The sequence below is a fragment of the Coregonus clupeaformis genome, unplaced genomic scaffold, assembly GCF_020615455.1.
Source record: "Coregonus clupeaformis isolate EN_2021a unplaced genomic scaffold, ASM2061545v1 scaf0143, whole genome shotgun sequence".
Classification (NCBI taxonomy): Eukaryota; Metazoa; Chordata; class Actinopteri; order Salmoniformes; family Salmonidae; genus Coregonus; species Coregonus clupeaformis.
In genome coordinates, this window is record NW_025533598.1 from 151,684 (window position 1) to 170,943 (window position 19,260).

At 46.3% G+C, this 19,260-nt stretch overlaps 1 protein-coding gene across 1 annotated transcript in view; it reads left to right on the top strand.

The window, feature by feature from the left end:
• chordc1b (cysteine and histidine-rich domain (CHORD) containing 1b) overlaps positions 1-19,260 on the top strand; it is a 45,819-nt gene that overhangs the window by 3,537 nt on the left and 23,022 nt on the right. Inside the window, exon 2 of the mRNA XM_041851509.2 lies at positions 15,675-15,724. Within this exon, the coding sequence (XP_041707443.1) occupies positions 15,675-15,724 (50 nt within the window). The remainder of the gene's footprint in view (positions 1-15,674; positions 15,725-19,260) is intronic.

Genomic DNA, 19,260 nt, shown 5'->3' on the forward strand with positions numbered 1-19,260 from the left:
GTGGAGAACGTTCTGCTGCCTGCAACATCCTCCAGCATGACCGGTTTGGCGGTGGGTCAGTCATGGTGTGGGGTGGCATTTCTTTGGGGGGCCGCACAGCCCTCCATGTGCTCGCCAGAGGTAGCCTGACTGCCATTAGGTACCGAGATGAGATCCTCAGACCCCTTGTGAGACCATATGCTGGTGCGGTTGGCCCTGGGTTCCTCCTAATGCAAGACAATGCTAGACCTCATGTGGCTGGAGTGTGTCAGCAGTTCCTGCAAGAGGAAGGCATTGATGCTATGGACTGGCCCGCCTGTTCCCCAGACCTGAATCCAATTGAGCACATCTGGGACATCATGTCTCGCTCCATCCACCAGGAGTTGGCGGATGCTTTAGTCCAGGTCTGGGAGGAGATCCCTCAGGAGACCATCCGCCACCTCATCAGGAGCATGCCCAGGCGTTGTAGGGAGGTCATACAGGCACGCGGAGGCCACACACACTACTGAGCCTCATTTTGACTTGTTTTAAGGACATTACATCAAAGTTGGATCAGCCTGTAGTGTGGTTTTCCACTTTAATTTTGAGGGTGACTCCAAATCCAGACCTCCATGGGTTGATACATTTGATTTCCATTGATAATTTTTGTGTGATTTTGTTGTCAGCACATTTAACTATGTAAAGAAAAAAGTATTTAATTAGGTTATTTCATTCATTCAGATCTAGGATGTGTTATTTTAGTGTTCCCTTTATTTTTTTGAGCAGTGTATAATTCACCAATACATTTCTTGGTAGTCCAACAAATATTGCTATCAGGTTGTAAATCACAGCTGGCCTGGTACATTGGGTGCTGTTTCAATGACTCAATATTATGGACAAAAACTTACGAATGTAACTAAGGCTGGGAATGTCAATACAATCAAACTAGCAAGGGTAATGATCACAAGTCAGTCATAATAGGCTAGCGTATCTATTTATGTAGCAAGCTAAAAATACGGAACCTAACGTTAGCTAGCTAGGAGGATGTCATGCCATTGGAGGAGTGGGTGAGTGACTGACTTTTTCCCCTCATATCATTTTTCGGTGGCTATACACAGCTAGAGATGCAGTTGTCATTTGGTTAGCTAGCAAGAACTTGAACGACTGTTATCCAGTTAGCATATCTCTTGCGTTCGCAATTTTACTCTGGCTATCTACTTCGATTTCAAAGAACTCTCGTCTGTGTGCCAGAACAACTGATGAATTTGCAAACGCGCAACACCGGCTGAATATGACCGGTGTCAGTAAACGTAGGCAAAAAAAGTAATAGTTAGTCAAAAAAGCTCTAGATAACATGTAAACAGCCTATCCAGCTCTGCTAGGGCGAGTAAAATGGTCAGAGTGAGGTGTTCTCTCATTTGTGTCTGGAAGTAGCTAGCTAGCAAGCTAGCCAGTTAGCTTGGGTGCTTGGTTGGGACAAGCATGCATTGGCAGGCAAGCTGCAGAAGGACGAGGAGGCTCCAATTCCCCATCGTTTATCAGTGCAATTTTGACTGACAACTAGCTGAAAAAGTTTGAGAGGGTTTATCTAATGTTCCTTCGTTAGATTTTAGCTCATCTTGCTCTGGCTAGCATTAGTTGTTGATCTTGTTGTTGTTGATGTTCATAACAGAGGGAGAGAGAGCCTACCTTTTTCATGGTTGTTTGATCAATAGGTCTGTAAAGTTCCCAAATGTAAGCGGACTCCGGTGGTATTTACATATTTGCAGATATCCATTCAGGTGTATTTTGTGGCTTTTGTCAAATTAGTTCCAATGATCTGAAGTCACGCTGTTGCAACTGCCTGTAAACACACAGTCCAGTTGAAAGTGAATGATGGCAGGCCCGTGTGGCAAATGGCTTGTTTGTATAAAGGCCTACTGTAGCTCTGATTAGCTATAGCGTACCGGTCTGTGTAGACTCCGGTCCTGGAAAAGACAGATGGTTTTATTTACTGCAGTGTCTATTAATTCTCCAAACGCACGGCTGCTTTCCCACTCTATATTGCAATAGAATTTTCACAAATGCCTTAGTATACGTAATTCCCAAACATTCTAAGAATTTATGAAAAAGTGAAAATGACCATATCTAAGTGGTCGCTTGTCAGAAAATGGTTTAAAAAGTGTCATTTTCTTTCTGGGGTTGTATATGAACAGATTTTAACAAGATTTAATGTTGCTAAAATGCTGTCAGTTCCACTTTAAATGCAACAATGTTTCACACACAAGTTATTTTCAAAGAGATGGCTAACAACAGCAAGCGGGCTGCAATAAAAAAACTCAGTTCCACTCTCCAGATGATAATAATTTGAAACTTAACCTCTTGTTGAAATTATTCTTGAAAAGGGAGAAGCTGACAACATCCTCTTTGATAACACCTGCTGCAGCCGCTGTAAACTAGCCCACAACCAACTCTAGCTAGCTAGACCGTGGGAAAACTACTGCTCGCTATTGCGCAGTGACCTGTTGGCCTTCAAGAAGTTTCCATACGTTTTTGTAAAAACGGTCACACCCATTAAGTCAAAATGTGATTGGTTGATTCCACTGTCACTCAAATGTTGCCCTAATACAGTTGAATGGTAGATGTCTTTATCTACAGTGGGGAAAAAAGTATTTAGTCAGCCACCAATTGTGCAAGTTCTCCCACTTAAAAAGATGAGAGAGGCCTGTAATTTTCATCATAGGTACACGTCAACTATGACAGACAAAATGAGAAAAAAAATCCAGAAAATCACATTGTAGGATTTTTTATGAATTTATTTGCAAATTATGGTGGAAAATAAGTATTTGGTCAATAACAAAAGTTTCTCAATACTTTGTTATATACACTTTGTTGGCAATGACACAGGTCAAACGTTTTCTGTAAGTCTTCACAAGGTTTTCACACACTGTTGCTGGTATTTTGGCCCATTCCTCCATGCAGATCTCCTTTAGAGCAGTGATGTTTTGGGGCTGTCGCTGGGCAACACGGACTTTCAACTCCCTCCAAAGATTTTCTATGGGGTTGAGATCTGGAGACTGGCTAGGCCACTCCAGGACCTTGAAATGCTTCTTACGAAGCCACTCCTTCGTTGCCCGGGCGGTGTGTTTGGGATCATTGTCATGCTGAAAGATCCAGCCACGTTTCATCTTCAATGCCCTTGCTGATGGAAGGAGGTTTTCACTCAAAATCTCACGATACATGGCCCCATTCATTCTTTCCTTTACATGGATCAGTCGTCCTGGTCCCTTTGCAGAAAAACAGCCCCAAAGCATGATGTTTCCACCCCCATGCTTCACAGTAGGTATGGTGTACTTTGGATGCAACTCAGCATTCTTTGTCCTCCAAACACGACGAGTTGAGTTTTTACCAAAAAGTTCTATTTTGGTTTCATCTGACCATATGACATTCTCCCAATCCTCTTCTGGATCATCCAAATGCACTCTAGCAAACTTCAGACGGGCCTGGACATGTACTGGCTTAAGCAGGGGGACACGTCTCGCACAGCAGGATTTGAGTCCCTGGCGGCGTAGTGTGTTACTGATGGTAGGCTTTGTTACTTTGGTCCCAGCTCTCTGCAGGTCATTCACTAGGTCCCCCCGTGTGGTTCTGGGATTTTTGCTCACCGTTCTTGTGATCATTTTGACCCCACGGGGTGAGATCTTGCGTGGAGCCCCAGATCGAGGGAGATTATCAGTGGTCTTGTATGTCTTCCATTTCCTAATAATTGCTCCCACAGTTGATTTCTTCAAATCAAGCTGCTTACCTATTGCAGATTCAGTCTTCCCAGCCTGGTGCAGGTCTACAATTTGTTTCTGGTGTCCTTTGACAGCTCTTTGGTCTTGGCCATAGTGGAGTTTGGAGTTTGACTGTTTGAGGTTGTGGACAGGTGTCTTTTATACTGATAAAAAGTTCAGACAGGTGAAATTAATACAGGTAACGAGTGGATTACAGAGGAGCCTCTTAAAGAAGAAGTTACAGGTCTGTGAGAGCCAGAAATCTTGCTTGTTTGTAGGTGACCAAATACTTTTTTTCCACCATCATTTGCAAATAAATTCATAAAAAATCCTACAATGTGATTTTATGGAATTTTTTTTCTCAATTTGTCTGTCATAGTTGACGTGTACCTATGATGAAAATTACAGGCCTCTCTCATCTTTTTAAGTGAGAGAACTTGCACAATTGGTGGCTGACTAAATACTTTTTTCCCCACTGTATCTGCTGATGGCCTAGCCAATGGCTGACTTAGCTAGCTAGATTTATCTCCCCAGAGACCAGCAAAGAAAAATCCTGATTAGATCGTTTTTTCTGTTCAGTGTTAACCCTTTTCTTTCCAACAAAAACCGAAGAGATTAAATCTGAACATCATTGAAAAAATAATGTAATTATCATTATTATATTATTTTAATAAAGATTTTGTAAATCCTTAGCCCTTCTCTGAAGGCATAGAAGGCCCATTGTTCCCCACTGTGTTTGGGTTAGTAATAATTTGTAGAGTGGCTCTATTTGCCCTCAGCATGCATTTTTTTACTATTTTGAATGTCTAAAGAATCCATATGTTGTTCAGAAATATGAACACAGAAATACTGGACATTTTGAACTCTTATTATGATGGTGATTTGACAAAATTACAATCATAGCCTTGCTCGCATTTGTCTGGTCTCAGGCATGACTCTGTCTCTGACCCTTTGTCCCCCTCCCGGTCTCGGTCTTGACTCGGTCTCTCCCCACCTCCAGTCTTGACTCGGTCTCTCCCCACCTCCAGTCTTGACTCGGTCTCGCCCCACCTCCAGTCTTGACTCGGTCTCGATCTTCTCCGGTCTTGGTCTTGACTCGGTCTCTCTTTAGGTGGTCTCGAACACAACACTGTTGTAAAGACCAGTTTACAAAAGCTCTGAGGATAGTACACATATCCCAGCTGCACTCGAGTAGGGAGAGGCAAAAAACACTAGCACGAACTCTACTCCTTCCTGCCATTAACTCTACGATTCATCCACCGTGCATCGACCACTCCTGGAATTTTCTTTAATAGAGCAATGTCAACATCCTCTGAGACTCCAGCAATTACTACCTTGACAGGTGCCCTGCTCCGTAGCTCAATGCATTATACAACTTATCCATCAACTCGATTGATATTTGCTCCTGAGTGGCGCAGCGGTCTAAGTCACTGCATCTCAGTGCTTGAGGCGTCACTACAGACCCCCTGGTTCGATTCCAGGCTGTATCACAACCGGCCGTGATTGGGAGTCCCATAGGGCGGCGCACAATTGGCCCAGCGTCGTCCGGGTTTGGCCGGTGTAGGCCGTCATTGTAAATAAGAATTTGCACATGAGCTTCACTGAATTCACTTCACCCAAAGCTTTCTCCATTTTGGATGTTTCTGTCAGAAACGTACTCCTACCAGATACGATTGGGGTATTATCACTACACATATTATTTCCCACAACAATTTACAAAACTTCAGACATCACACTACCATCTGACAGTGTCGGAACCAATGATGTATCTAAACCCTGGATTGCCGATGGTATGTATTGGCCAGTGAGAGGCTTTTGAAGCCACCGGGCGGCCATATTGGCACTCCCCAGTGTTTTGATCAAGACATTTCATCTTCTTAGCGGATGAAAGACAGCTCAGGGCGTTAAGCCACACATCTATCCTGACATTGTAGCACACTAGTATCGAGTGTTGAGAGAGCATATATATATATATTATTTAATTTTTTATTTTTTTATTTTTTTATTGTAAATGAAAAGTTTAATTCAAACCCAAAGCAATGTTGACAAGCAGTTACCACATGATACATGACGTACAACCTAGCTCCCGAGTGGCGCAGTGGTCTAAGGCACTGCATCGCAGTGCTAACTGTGCACCTAGAGATCCTGGTTCGAATCCAGGCTCTGTCGCAGCCGGCCGCGACCGGGAGACTCATGGGCGGCGCACAATTGGCCCAGCGTCGTCCAGGGTAGGGGAGGGAATGGCCGGCAGGGATGTAGCTCAGTTGATAGAGCATGGTGTTTGCAACGCCAGGGTTGTGGGTTCGATTCCCATGGGGGGCCAGTATTAAAAAAAAATGTATTCACTATCTGTAAGTCGCTCTGGATAAGAGCGTCTGCTAAATGACTAAAATGTCAAATGTAAAACATGTACAAAGCGTTGTTTGATCTGTCAGTCAGTGGAACAGCGACCTCTGCTGGACACTACTTACAGAATTAGTCTAGATATTTTTCACTATTTCTCACCTGACCGGTGGCTCTGCCTGTACAGCAGTGTTGAGTGAGTCTCTGGCCGTGTATAGATTTGATTTTGTTTGTAAAGTTTTCTTTGAAACACTGACTACATTGTATTTCTATCTTTTAAATGATGTTTCGATAAGCATAGGCTGTTCAGTTTTTTATTTATTGAACATCCTGAATCATGCAATGGAGCCACCGTCTTTTGTAAATGTTTTGTTTGTAAAAATAAAAAAAATCCATCTTGCTCGTTTCAAAGCATAGACAGATCGTTTCAAAGTAACATTAGCATGTGATCAATGACGTTCGAAGCTTAGTTTGATCAAACCGTGTGTTGCAAAATGCCGTGGTGCCGGTGCTTTCTTCAATGCAAAGTTGCTTTCAAACAATGATCTCTACTGGACACCTTATTTACAAACGTAGTTCGATTATTTTTTTCTCTCCAGTTAATAGCACCAGCAGGTAGGAACAGGGATTTGAGATTGCGTCATCTATGGATCTGTTGGGGCGGTATGCAAATTGGAGTGGGTCTAGGGTTTCTGGGATGGTGGAGATAATGTGTGCCATAATCAGCCTCTCAAAGCACTTCATGATTCCAGATGTGAGTGCTACAGGGCAGTAGTCATTGTGGCATGAAGCCTTAGAGTTGTTGGGGATGGAAGGATGGTGGTCGTCTTAAAACATGTGGTGATTACAGACAGGGACAAGGAGAGGTTGAAAATGACCGTGAATATGCCTGCCAGCTGTTCTGCACATGCTCTGAAAACACGCCCTGGAATACCGTCGGGCCCCGCGGCCTTGCGGGTGTTGACCTGATTTAAAGACCTTTCTCACGTCGGCCTCGGAGAGAGAGATCACCCAGTCCTCTGGGTCGGTGACGGCCCCTCACACCCGGCACGATGTTGTTGTTGTCAAAGCGAGCATAAAATGCATTGAGTTCATCTGGTAGAGAGGCGTCATTGGACAGATCACGGTTGGGTCTTCCTTTTGTAATCCGTAATGGACTGTAGCTCCTGCCACCTGCGGCGGGCGTCAGAGCCTGTGGAACATGATTCCACCTTGTTCCTATATTGTCCTTTTGCTCGTTTGATGACTCTGCGGAGGTCGTAGCAGGACTTCTTGTACTTCCATTCCTGTCCTCGGCCGTAGCTTCAGGGTTGTCTGTGATAGCTCTGTGTGCGGTAGCCCTGTCCTTTAGGTTAGCGCCTACCTCGGTGTTCATCCATGGCTTTTGATTGGGGAAGCAGCGAACCCTCACCGTGGGGACAATGTCGCCGATGCATTTTCTAATGAAGCCGGTGACGGAGGTGGTTAGCTCGTCGATGCTATCGGCGGAGTCTCTAAACGTATTCCTATCAGTGTTAGCAAAGCGGTCCTGTAGCATACCCTCTGATTCTGGTGACCATTTCTCAACGGAACGAGTCACGGGTACTTCCTGTTTTGAGTTTCTGCTTGTAAACAGGAAGCAGGAGTACGGAGTCATGATCTGATTTGCTGAATGGCGGACGAGGGAGGGCCTTGTATGCTTGCTTGTGGGTAGAATAACAGTGATCTAGGACTTTATCGCCTCTAGTGGCGTTGGGGACGTGTTGATGGAAGTTGGGCATCACGTGTCTTAGTGACGCAGAATAAAAATCTTGCTTGTTTATAGCCTTGTACAGTTCGTTAAGTGGTTATTTTTCTGCTGAGGTGGAATGTATACAATGTATACAGCAGTCATGATAACAGGAAGTAGAAGGGTCGGCATTTCACCATCAGGTATTCCAAGACGGGTGAACAATTTGTCGACACTTTCACCGCGCTGGAGTTGGCACACCAGCTGGTGTTGATGTAGAGGCAAACCGACTCCACTGTCCTGTCCAACCGGTGAATGGAGAATCCATTGAGTTGGATAGCAGTGGGGGGTATCTTGTCTGAGAGCCATGTTTCAGAAAAGCAAATAATATTGCAGTTTCGAGAGTCCCGTTGGTAGGAAATCCGCGATCGGATGTCATCCATCTTATTATCGAGTGACTTGGCCAGTAGAACGGAGGGAAGAGGTGGCCGGTTTTCCCTTGTCTCACCAGGATCCTGGCAGTACCAGATCCTCAAAGTTTAGTAGCACTGCCAAGCTATCCACCGTCTTCCCATCTGGTGTCACCTCAATAAGAGAGGTCCTTTTATTCCTTTCATGGTAACACTTTCTGGAATTCCTGTAATATATATATATATATATACTGAACAAAAATATAAACGCAACATGCAACAATTTCATTGATTTTACTGCGTTACAGTTCATATGAGGAAATCAGTCAATTAAAATAAATAAATTGGGCCCTAATCTATGGATTTCACATGACTGGGAATAGAGATATGCATCTGTTGGTCACAGATACCTTAACAAAAATGGGCCTCACAACGGACCTCAGGATCTCGTCACGGTATCTCTGTGCGTTCAAATTGCCATCGATAAAATGCAAATGTGTTCGTTGTCCGTAGCTTATGCCTGCCATACCATAACCCCATCGCCACCATGGGGCACTCTGTTCACAACGTTGACATCAGCAAACCGCTCGCCCACACGACTTTGTGGGTCCTTGATTAAAAACCTGCTCCAGAGCGCTCAGGACCTTAGACTGGGGCGAAGGTTCACCCTAAGCACACAGCCAAGACAACGCAGGAGTGGCTTCGGGACAAGTCTCTGAATGTCCTTGAGTGGCCCAGCCAGAGCCTGGACTTGAACCCGATCCAACATCTCTGGAGAGACCTGAAAATAGCTGTGCAGCGACGCTCCCCATCCAACCTGACAGATTTTGAGAGGATCTGCAGAGAAGAATGGGAGAAACTCCCCAAATACAGGTGTGCCAAGCTTGTAGCGTCATACCCAAGACTCAAGGCTGTAATCGCAGCCAAAGGTGCTTCAACAAAGTACTGAGTAAAGGGTCTGAATACTTATGTAAATGTCATATTTCCGGGTTTTTTTAAATATAAATTTGCAAACATTTCTACAAACCTGTTTTGCTTTGTCATTATGGTATATTGTGTGTAGATTGATGAGGGGGAAAAAACAATTTAATCCATTTTAGAATAAGGCTGTAACGTAACAAAATGTGGAAAAAGTCAAGGGGTCTGAATACTTTCCGAATGTATGTAGATTAGGGGTCTTCAACAGGTCGATCGCTCGCAGCCCACCTAATGAGTAGCTCGCCAAACTATTCTGAAAGTACATGCAATTTGACAAGTATCAGACACCTCCAGCTAATATCTAATCAACACAACATTGACATTATCCCACCCCTGGTTAGCCACTATTGGCTTAAAAAGCCAAACCTAACACAATATCTGCCAATTGATTACCAGCGATATTGCCTCTGTCTGTCTGTCTGTCTCTCTCTCTCTCTCTCTGTGTGTCTCTCTCTCTCTCTCTCTGTGTCTCTCACTCTCGCTCTCTCTCTCTCTCTCTCGCTCTCAATTTAATTTCAATTTCAATTCAATTTAAGGGCTTTATTGGCATGGGAAACGTGTGTTAACATTGCCAAAGCAAGTGAAGTAGATAGTAAACAAAAGTGAAATAAACAATAAATATTAACAGTAAACATTACACTCAGAAGTTTCAAAAGAATAAAGACATTTCAAATGTCATATTATGTATATATACAGTGTTGTAACAATGTGCAAATAGTTAAAGTACAAATGGGAAAATAAATAAACATAAATATGGGTTGTATTTACAATGGTGTTTGTTCTTCACTGGTTGCCCTTTTCTTGTGGCAACAGGTCACAAATCTTGCTGCTGTGATGGCACACTGTGGTTTTTCACCCAGTAAATAAGGGAGTTTATCAAAATTGGGTTTGTTTTCGAATTCTTTGTGGATCGCTGTAATCTGAGGGAAATATGTGTCTCTAATATGGTCATACATTTGGCAGGAGGTTAGGAAGTGCAGCTCAGTTTCCACCTCATTTTGTGGGCAGTGTGCACATAGCCTGTCTTCTCTTGAGAGCCAGGTCTGCCTACGGCGGCCTTTCTCAATAGCAAGGCTATGCTCACTGAGTCTGTACATAGTCAAAGCTTTCCTTAAGTTTGGGTCAGTCACAGTGGTCAGGTATTCTGCCACTGTGTACTCTCTGTTCAGGGCCAAATAGCATTCTAGTTCGCTCTGTTTTTTTGTTTGTTCTTTCCAATGTGTCAAGTAATTCTCTTTTTGTTTTCTCATGATTTGGTTGGGTCTAATTGTGTTGTTGTTGTTGTTGTCCTGGGGCTCTGTGGGGTCTGTTTGTGTTTGTGAACAGAGCCCCAGGACCAGATTGCTTAGGGGACTCTTCTCCAAGTTCATCTCTCTGTAGGTGATGGCTTTGTTATGGAAGGTTTGGGAATCGCTTCCTTTTAAGTGGTTATAGAATTTAACGGCTCTTTTCTGGATTTTGATAATTAGCGGGTATTGGCCTAATTCTGCTCTGCATGCATTATTTGGTGTTTTACGTTGTACACGGAGGATGTTTTTGCAGAATTCTGCATGCAGAGTCTCAATTTGGTGTTTGTCCCATTTTGTGAATTCTTGGTTGGTGAGCGGACCCCAGACCTCAGAACCATAAAGGGCAATGGGTTCTATAACTGATTCAAGTATTTTTAGCCAGATCCTAATTGGGATGTCAAATTTTATGTTCCTTTTGATGGCATAGAAGGCCCTTCTTGCCTTGTCTCTCAGATCGTTCACAGCTCTCTGTGTCTCGCTCTCTCTCTCTGTGTCTCTCTCTCGCTCTCTGTGTCTCTCTCTCTCTCTCTCTCTCTCTGTGTCTCTCTCTCTCTCTCTCTGTGTGTCTCTCTCTCTCGCTCTCTGTCTCTCTCTCTCTCTCTCTCTCTCTCTCTCTCTGTGTCTCTCTCTCTCTCTCTGTGTCTCACTCTCTCTCTCTCTGTGTCTCTCTCTGTCTCTCTCTCTCTCTCTCTCTCTCTCTCTCTCTCTCTCGCTCTCTCTCGCTCTCTCTCGCTCTCTCTCGCTCTCTCTCGCTCTCTCTCTCTCTGTGTGTGTCTGTGTCGGTCACGCATCACTCCATGTATAGCCAGCCAGTTGATGTGATAACCGTCTTGTGGGTTGACAGAAATACTTTCCCCAAAACCTTCTCAATTAAATGTTAACTGCAAAGTATGCTTACCTGGCAGAAGTATGTCATGAGGAAGTATATCATTTGTATCTATTATTTGCTAACTTTGCCATGAAATGAGTAGCAGCAGTACAGAACCATCATTACTAGACCGGCACATTCCTCACTCCATAGAATCACAATTAAAAGGCCAGATGCACAATTAAAGGGCCAGATGTGCAATTAAAGGGCCAGATGCCCAATTAAAGGGCCAGATGCGCAATTAAAGGGCCAGATGCCCAATTAAAGGGGAATTACACTCAAATCAATTTGTTCTTCCAGACCCTCCAAAAAATGGTATTCTGATGTCATTTAACCATTAACATGGACTCACAACATCCAATTTCGTTGTTTCTCTATGAACAATAATAATTTTGAGAGTGCAAAATAAAACTAAAACCAGGAAAAATAAAACTGAGATAAACATAATTTGGGAAAATATAAAACAGACAACAGTGCACTACTTTCTCCTGTACACTAAGGACCTGGGGAAGAGTTGCAGGAGAGATGAGAAGAGAAGAATGGGCCTATTTAAAATCTGGTAGCTCTCATGCTAGAAAAGGTTGGAGATCCCTGATCTAGATTATATAGTCCATTTTTCATGAATAGGTTGTTCATAGCATATGACATTTTGAAAATGAAATCTGCTATGTAGTGTTTTTTATACTATTGACTAAAGCAGTGCAAAATGTGCATACAAATCATACTAGGTACTGTTCAAATAAAAATACTGTTCATGGCTCTCTCATGGAGATATGTTTTATACGGCCATCCACTGAACCCACTGAGCCCCACCGTATCGCGCTTTAGGACATCTAACCTCTTTTTAAACGTTGTGTGTTTGCAACGGACCACTTTCCGGAGACACTTGAACCCCTACCTCTTTATAAGGAATACCTGGAATAGTATAACAGTAATCCTTCTACCAATTTGTAAGTCGCTCTGGATAAGAGCGTCTGCTAAAATGATGTAAATGTAAATATTTGCGCTACAGACTTCTGGGTCGTCCTTCTTCTTCCGCATCCGTAAAAACCACTATTAAGTCTGTGTGATTAACGGGGGCTGGGCTAGATCGGTGTTTGTGAGACAAGGGGCGGATCCCGAAGGAGCCTGGGGCTCAAAGATGATGAATTTCAAAGATGATGAAACAAAACAAAAAATAGAAATCGCATGTTTTTCTGTTTTGTATTATATTTGACCAGATCTAATGTGTTATATTCTCCTACATTAATTTCACATTTCCACACACTTCAAAGTGTTTCCTTTCAAATGGTATCAAGAATATCCTTGCTTCAGGTCCTGAGCTACAGGCAGTTAGATTTGGGGACGTCATTTTAGGCGAAAATTGAAAAAAAGGGTCAGATCCTTAAGAGGTTAAACAGCCAAGAGGAGGGGCTCTAAAACTGTGCCATTGGCGACGCCCACTAGCCCCCTCCTCCCCCACGCTAACTTTGCCACCGCTGCTGAATATAATCCTAGGGGAAACACTGCTGTACAGTCGTGGTCAAACGTTTTGAGAATGACAAGTATTGGTCTTCACAAAGTTTGCTGCTTCAGTGTTTTTAGATTTTTTTGTCAGATGTTACTATGGTATACTGAAGTATAATTACAAGCATTCCATAAGTGTCAAAGGCTTTTATTGACAATTACATTAAGTTTATGCAAAAGAGTCAATATTTGCAGTGTTGACCCTTCTTTTTCAAGACCTCCGCAATCCGCCCTGGCATGCTGTCAATTAACTTCTGGGCCACATCCTGACTGATGGCAGCCCATTCTTGCATAATCAATGCTTGGAGTTTGTCTGAATTTGTGGGTTTTTGTTTGTCCACCCGCCTCTTGATTGACCACAAGTTCTCAATGGGATTAAGGTCTGGGGAGTTTCCTGGCCATGGACCCAAAATGTCGATGTTTTGTTCCCCGAGCCACTTAGTTATAATTTTTGCCTTATGGCAAGGTGCTCCATCATGCTGGAAAAGGCATTGTTCGTCACCAAACTGTTCTTGGATGGTTGGGAGAAGTTGCTCTCGGTGGATGTGTTGGTACCATTCTTTATTCATGGCTGTGTTCTTAGGCAAAATTGTGAGTGAGCCCACTCCCTTGGCTGAGAAGCAACCCCACACATGAATGGTCTCAGGATGCTTTACTGTTGGCATGACACAGGACTGATGGTAGCGCTCACCTTGTCTTCTCCGGACAAGCTTTTTTCTGGTGCCCCAAACAATCGGAAAGGGTATTCATCAGAGAAAATGACTTTACCCCAGTCCTCAGCAGTCCAATCCCTGTACCTTTTGCAGAATATCAGTCTATCCCTGATGTCTTTCCTGGAGAGAAGTGGCTTCCTCGCTGCCCTTCTTGACACCAGGCCATCCTCCAAAAGTCTTCGCCTCACTGTGCGTGCAGATGCCATTCCTGAGCAAGCTCTGCACTGGTGGTACCCCGATCCCGCAGCTGAATCAACTTTAGGAGACGGTCCTGGCGCTTGCTGGGCTTTCTTGGGCGCCCTGAAGCCTTCTTCACAACAATTGAACCTCTCTCCTTGAAGTTCTTGATGATCCGATAAATGGTTGATTTAGGTGCAATCTTACTAGCAGCAATATCCTTGCCTGTGAAGCCCTTTTTGTGCAAAGCAATGATGACGGCACGTGTTTCCTTGCAGGGAACCATGGTTGACAGAGGAAGAACAATGATTTCAAGCACCACCCTCCTTTTTTTTTTAAAGCGTCCAGTCTGTTATTCTAACTCAATCAGCATGACAGAGTGATCTCCAGCCTTGTCCTCGTCAACACTCTCACCTGTGTTAACGAGAGAATCACTAACATGATGTCAGCTGGTCCTTTTTGTGGCAGGGCTGAAATGCAGTGGAAATGTTTTTTTTGGGGGGGATTAAGTTCATTTTCATAAACGTAACATTCTGGAGTATATGCAAATTGCCATCATAAAAACTGAGGCAGCAGACTTTGTGATTAAAATTAATATTAGTGTCATTCTCAAAACCTTTTGACCACGACTGTAGTTGCAACGATAAATGGCTATCTCAACAACGTTGGAGCTGCATGTTACTGGCTAACCTACACAGTTATTAACAGTGAGTCTGGGCTAGTTACTAGCTAGCTAGCTACTACAGTGAGTCTGGGCTAGTTACTAGCTAGCTAGCTACTACAGTGAGTCTGGGCTAGTTACTAGCTAGCTAGCTACTACAGTAAGTCTGGGCTAGTTACTAGCTAGCTAGCTACTACAGTAAGTCTGGGCTAGTTACTAGCTAGCTAGCTACTACAGTGAGTCTGGGCTAGTTACTAGCTAGCTAGCTACTACAGTAAGTCTGGGCTAGTTACTGGTAGCTCACCAGTGGTCTCTGGCTAGCTACAAGTGAGTCTGGGCTAGTGTAGTACTCAGTTAGTACTAGCAGCACCCAGAGTCTGGGCTAGTTACTAGCTAGCTAGCTACTACAGTAAGTCTGGGCTAGTTACTAGCTAGCTAGCTACTACAGTGAGTCTGGGCTAGTTACTAGCTAGCTAGCTACTACAGTAAGTCTGGGCTAGTTGCTAGCTAGCTACTACAGTGAGTCTGGGCTAGTTACTAGCTAGCTAGCTACTACAGTGAGTCTGGGCTAGTTACTAGCTAGCTAGCTACTACAGTAAGTCTGGGCTAGTTACTAGCTAGCTAGCTACTACAGTGAGTCTGGGCTAGTTACTAGCTAGCTAGCTACTACAGTGAGTCTGGGCTAGTTACTAGCTAGCTAGCTACTACAGTGAGTCTGGGCTAGTTACTAGCTAGCTAGCTACTACAGTGAGTCTGGGCTAGTTACTAGCTAGCTAGCTAGCTACTACAGTGAGTCTGGGCTAGTTACTAGCTAGCTAGCTACTACAGTGAGTCTGGGCTAGTTACTAGCTAGCTAGCTACTACAGTAAGTCTGGGCTAGTTACTAGCTAGCTAGCTACTACAGTAAGTCTGGGCTAGTTACTAGCTAGCTAGCTACTACAGTGAGTCTGGGCTAGTTACTAGCTAGCTAGCTACTACAGTGAGTCACAGTTGATACTACTCTCTGTTATTGTCTGTTTCAGTCCGTCTTGTTAATGTTATAGCTTCAGGTGAGACAGCACTGATGTCAAGACATTACACACTAAGATATACGTGGAAACTGCATGTCCGATAGAAATCCTCGATCACAAATATACTTAATGTCAAGATGATCATATGGCAGCATGGTTGTGACCAAACTTTTGGCTGCAGCTGTGTAAGCCAGGGTTATGGGTTTATGTTCAGTGTGGTCCAGTGTAATACAGAGCTCTGTCTCTGTCTCTGTCTCTGTCTCTCTCTCTCTCTCTCTCTCTCTGTCTCCCTCGTCAGACGCCTGTACCCACCACCCTGGAGTTCCTGTGTTCCACGATGCACTGAAGGTAAAAGGAATACACACATAGATGCTCTCTCTCTCTCTGACATCCTCCTGTCTGTCTCCTCTCCAGGGCTGGTCTCTCTCTCTCTCTGACATCCTCCTGTCTGTCTCCTCTCCAGGGCTGGTCTCTCTCTCTCTCTCTCTGACAACCTCCTGTCTGTCTCCTCTCCAGGGCTGGTCTCTCTCTCTCTCTCTCTGACATCCTCCTGTCTGTCTCCTCTCCAGGGCTGGTCTCTCTCTCTCTCTCTCTGACAACCTCCTGTCTGTCTCCTCTCCAGGGCTGGTCTCTCTCTCTCTCTGACAACCTCCTGTCTGTCTCCTCACCAGGGCTTTTCTCTCTCTGACAACCTCCTGTCTGTCTCCTCTCCAGGGCTGGTCTCTCTCTCTCTCTGACAACCTCCTGTCTGTCTCCTCACCAGGGCTTTTCTCTCTCTGACAACCTCCTGTCTGTCTCCTCTCCAGGGCTGGTCTCTCTCTCTCTCTCTCTCTCTGACATCCTCCTGTCTGTCTCCTCTCCAGGGCTGGTCTCTCTCTCTCTCTCTGACAACCTCCTGTCTGTCTCCTCTCCAGGGCTGGTCTCTCTCTCTCTCTGACATCCTCCTGTCTGTCTCCTCTCCAGGGCTGGTCTCTCTCTCTCTCTGACAACCTCCTGTCTGTCTCCTCTCCAGGGCTGGTCTCTCTCTCTCTCTCTCTCTCTGACAACCTCCTGTCTGTCTCCTCTCCAGGGCTGGTCTCTCTCTCTCTCTGACATCCTCCTGTCTGTCTCCTCTCCAGGGCTGGTCTCTCTCTCTCTCTGACAACCTCCTGTCTGTCTCCTCTCCAGGGCTGGTCTCTCTCTCTCTCTGACAACCTCCTGTCTGTCTCCTCTCCAGGGCTGGTCTCTCTCTGACAACCTCCTGTCTGTCTCCTCTCCAGGGCTGGTCTCTCTCTGACAACCTCCTGTCTGTCTCCTCGCCAGGGCTGGTCTCTCTCTCTCTCTGACAACCTCCTGTCTGTCTCCTCACCAGGGCTTTTCTCTCTCTCTCTCTGACAACCTCCTGTCTGTCTCCTCTCCAGGGCTGGTCTCTCTCTCTCTCTGACATCCTCCTGTCTGTCTCCTCTCCAGGGCTGGTCTCTCTCTCTCTCTGACAACCTCCTGTCTGTCTCCTCTCCAGGGCTGGTCTCTCTCTCTCTCTGACAACCTCCTGTCTGTCTCCTCTCCAGGGCTGGTTTCTCTCTGACAACCTCCTGTCTGTCTCCTCTCCAGGGCTGGTCTCTCTCTGACAACCTCCTGTCTGTCTCCTCTCCAGGGCTGGTCTCTCTCTCTCTCTGACAACCTCCTGTCTGTCTCCTCACCAGGGCTTTTCTCTCTCTCTCTCTGACAACCTCCTGTCTGTCTCCTCTCCAGGGCTGGTCTCTCTCTCTCTCTGACAACCTCCTGTCTGTCTCCTCTCCAGGGCTGGTCTCTCTCTCTCTCTGACAACCTCCTGTCTGTCTCCTCTCCAGGGCTGGTCTCTCTCTCTCTCTGACAACCTCCTGTCTGTCTCCTCTCCAGGGCTGGTCTCTCTCTCTCTCTGACAACCTCCTGTCTGTCTCCTCTCCAGGGCTGGTCTCTCTCTCTCTCTGACAACCTCCTGTCTGTCTCCTCTCCAGGGCTGGTCTCTCTCTCTCTCTGACAACCTCCTGTCTGTCTCCTCTCCAGGGCTGGTCTCTCTCTCTCTCTGACAACCTCCTGTCTGTCTCCTCTCCAGGGCTGGTCTCTCTCTCTCTCTGACAACCTCCTGTCTGTCTCCTCTCCAGGGCTGGTCTCTCTCTCTCTCTGACAACCTCCTGTCTGTCTCCTCTCCAGGGCTGGTCTCTCTCTCTCTCTGACAACCTCCTGTCTGTCTCCTCTCCAGGGCTGGTCTCTCTCTCTCTCTGACAACCTCCTGTCTGTCTCCTCTCCAGGGCTGGTCTCTCTCTCTCTGACAACCTCCTGTCTGTCTCCTCTCCAGGGCTGGTCTCTCTCTCTCTCTGACATCCTCCTGTCTGTCTCCTCTCCAGGGCTGGTCTCTCTCTGACAACCTCCTGTCTGTCTCCTCTCCAGGGCTGGTCTCTCTCTCTCTCTGACAACCTCCTGTCTGTCTCCTCTCCAGGGCTGGTCTCTCTCTCTCTCTGACAACCTCCTGTCTGTCTCCTCTCCAGGGCTGGTCTCTCTCTGACAACCTCCTGTCTGTCTCCTCTCCAGGGCTGGTCTCTCTCTGACATCCTCCTGTCTGTCTCCTCTCCAGGGCTGGTCTCTCTCTGACAACCTCCTGTCTGTCTCCTCTCCAGGGCTGGTCTCTCTCTCTCTCTGACAACCTCCTGTCTGTCTCCTCTCCAGGGCTGGTCTCTCTCTGACAACCTCCTGTCTGTCTCCTCTCCAGGGCTGGTCTCTCTCTGACATCCTCCTGTCTGTCTCCTCTCCAGGGCTGGTCTCTCTCTCTCTCTGACAACCTCCTGTCTGTCTCCTCTCCAGGGCTGGTCTCTCTCTGACAACCTCCTGTCTGTCTCCTCTCCAGGGCTGGTCTCTCTCGCTCTCTGACAACCTCCTGTCTGTCTCCTCTCCAGGGCTGGTCTCTCTCTGACAACCTCCTGTCTGTCTCCTCTCCAGGGCTGGTCTCTCTCTGACAACCTCCTGTCTGTCTCCTCTCCAGGGCTGGTCTCTCTCTCTCTCTGACAACCTCCTGTCTGTCTCCTCTCCAGGGCTGGTCTCTCTCTGACAACCTCCTGTCTGTCTCCTCTCCAGGGCTGGTCTCTCTCTGACAACCTCCTGTCTGTCTCCTCTCCAGGGCTGGTCTCTCTCTGACAACCTCCTGTCTGTCTCCTCTCCAGGGCTGGTCTCTCTCTGACAACCTCCTGTCTGTCTCCTCTCCAGGGCTGGTCTCTCTCTGACATCCTCCTGTCTGTCTCCTCTCCAGGGCTGGTCTCTCTCTCTCTCTGACAACCTCCTGTCTGTCTCCTCTCCAGGGCTGGTCTCTCTCTGACAACCTCCTGTCTGTCTCCTCTCCAGGGCTGGTCTCTCTCTCTCTCTGACATCCTCCTGTCTGTCTCCTCTCCAGGGCTGGTCTCTCTCTGACAACCTCCTGTCTGTCTCCTCTCCAGGGCTGGTCTCTCTCTCTCTGACATCCTCCTGTCTGTCTCCTCTCCAGGGCTGGTCTCTCTCTGACAACCTCCTGTCTGTCTCCTCTCCAGGGCTGGTCTCTCTCTGACAACCTCCTGTCTGTCTCCTCTCCAGGGCTGGTCTCTCTCTGACATCCTCCTGTCTGTCTCCTCTCCAGGGCTGGTCTCTCTCTGACAACCTCCTGTCTGTCTCCTCTCCAGGGCTGGTCTCTCTCTGACATCCTCCTGTCTGTCTCCTCTCCAGGGCTGGTCTCTCTCTGACAACCTCCTGTCTGTCTCCTCTCCAGGGCTGGTCTCTCTCTGACAACCTCCTGTCTGTCTCCTCTCCAGGGCTGGTCTCTCTCTGACACCCTCCTGTCTGTCTCCTCTCCAGGGCTGGTCTCTCTCTGACATCCTCCTGTCTGTCTCCTCTCCAGGGCT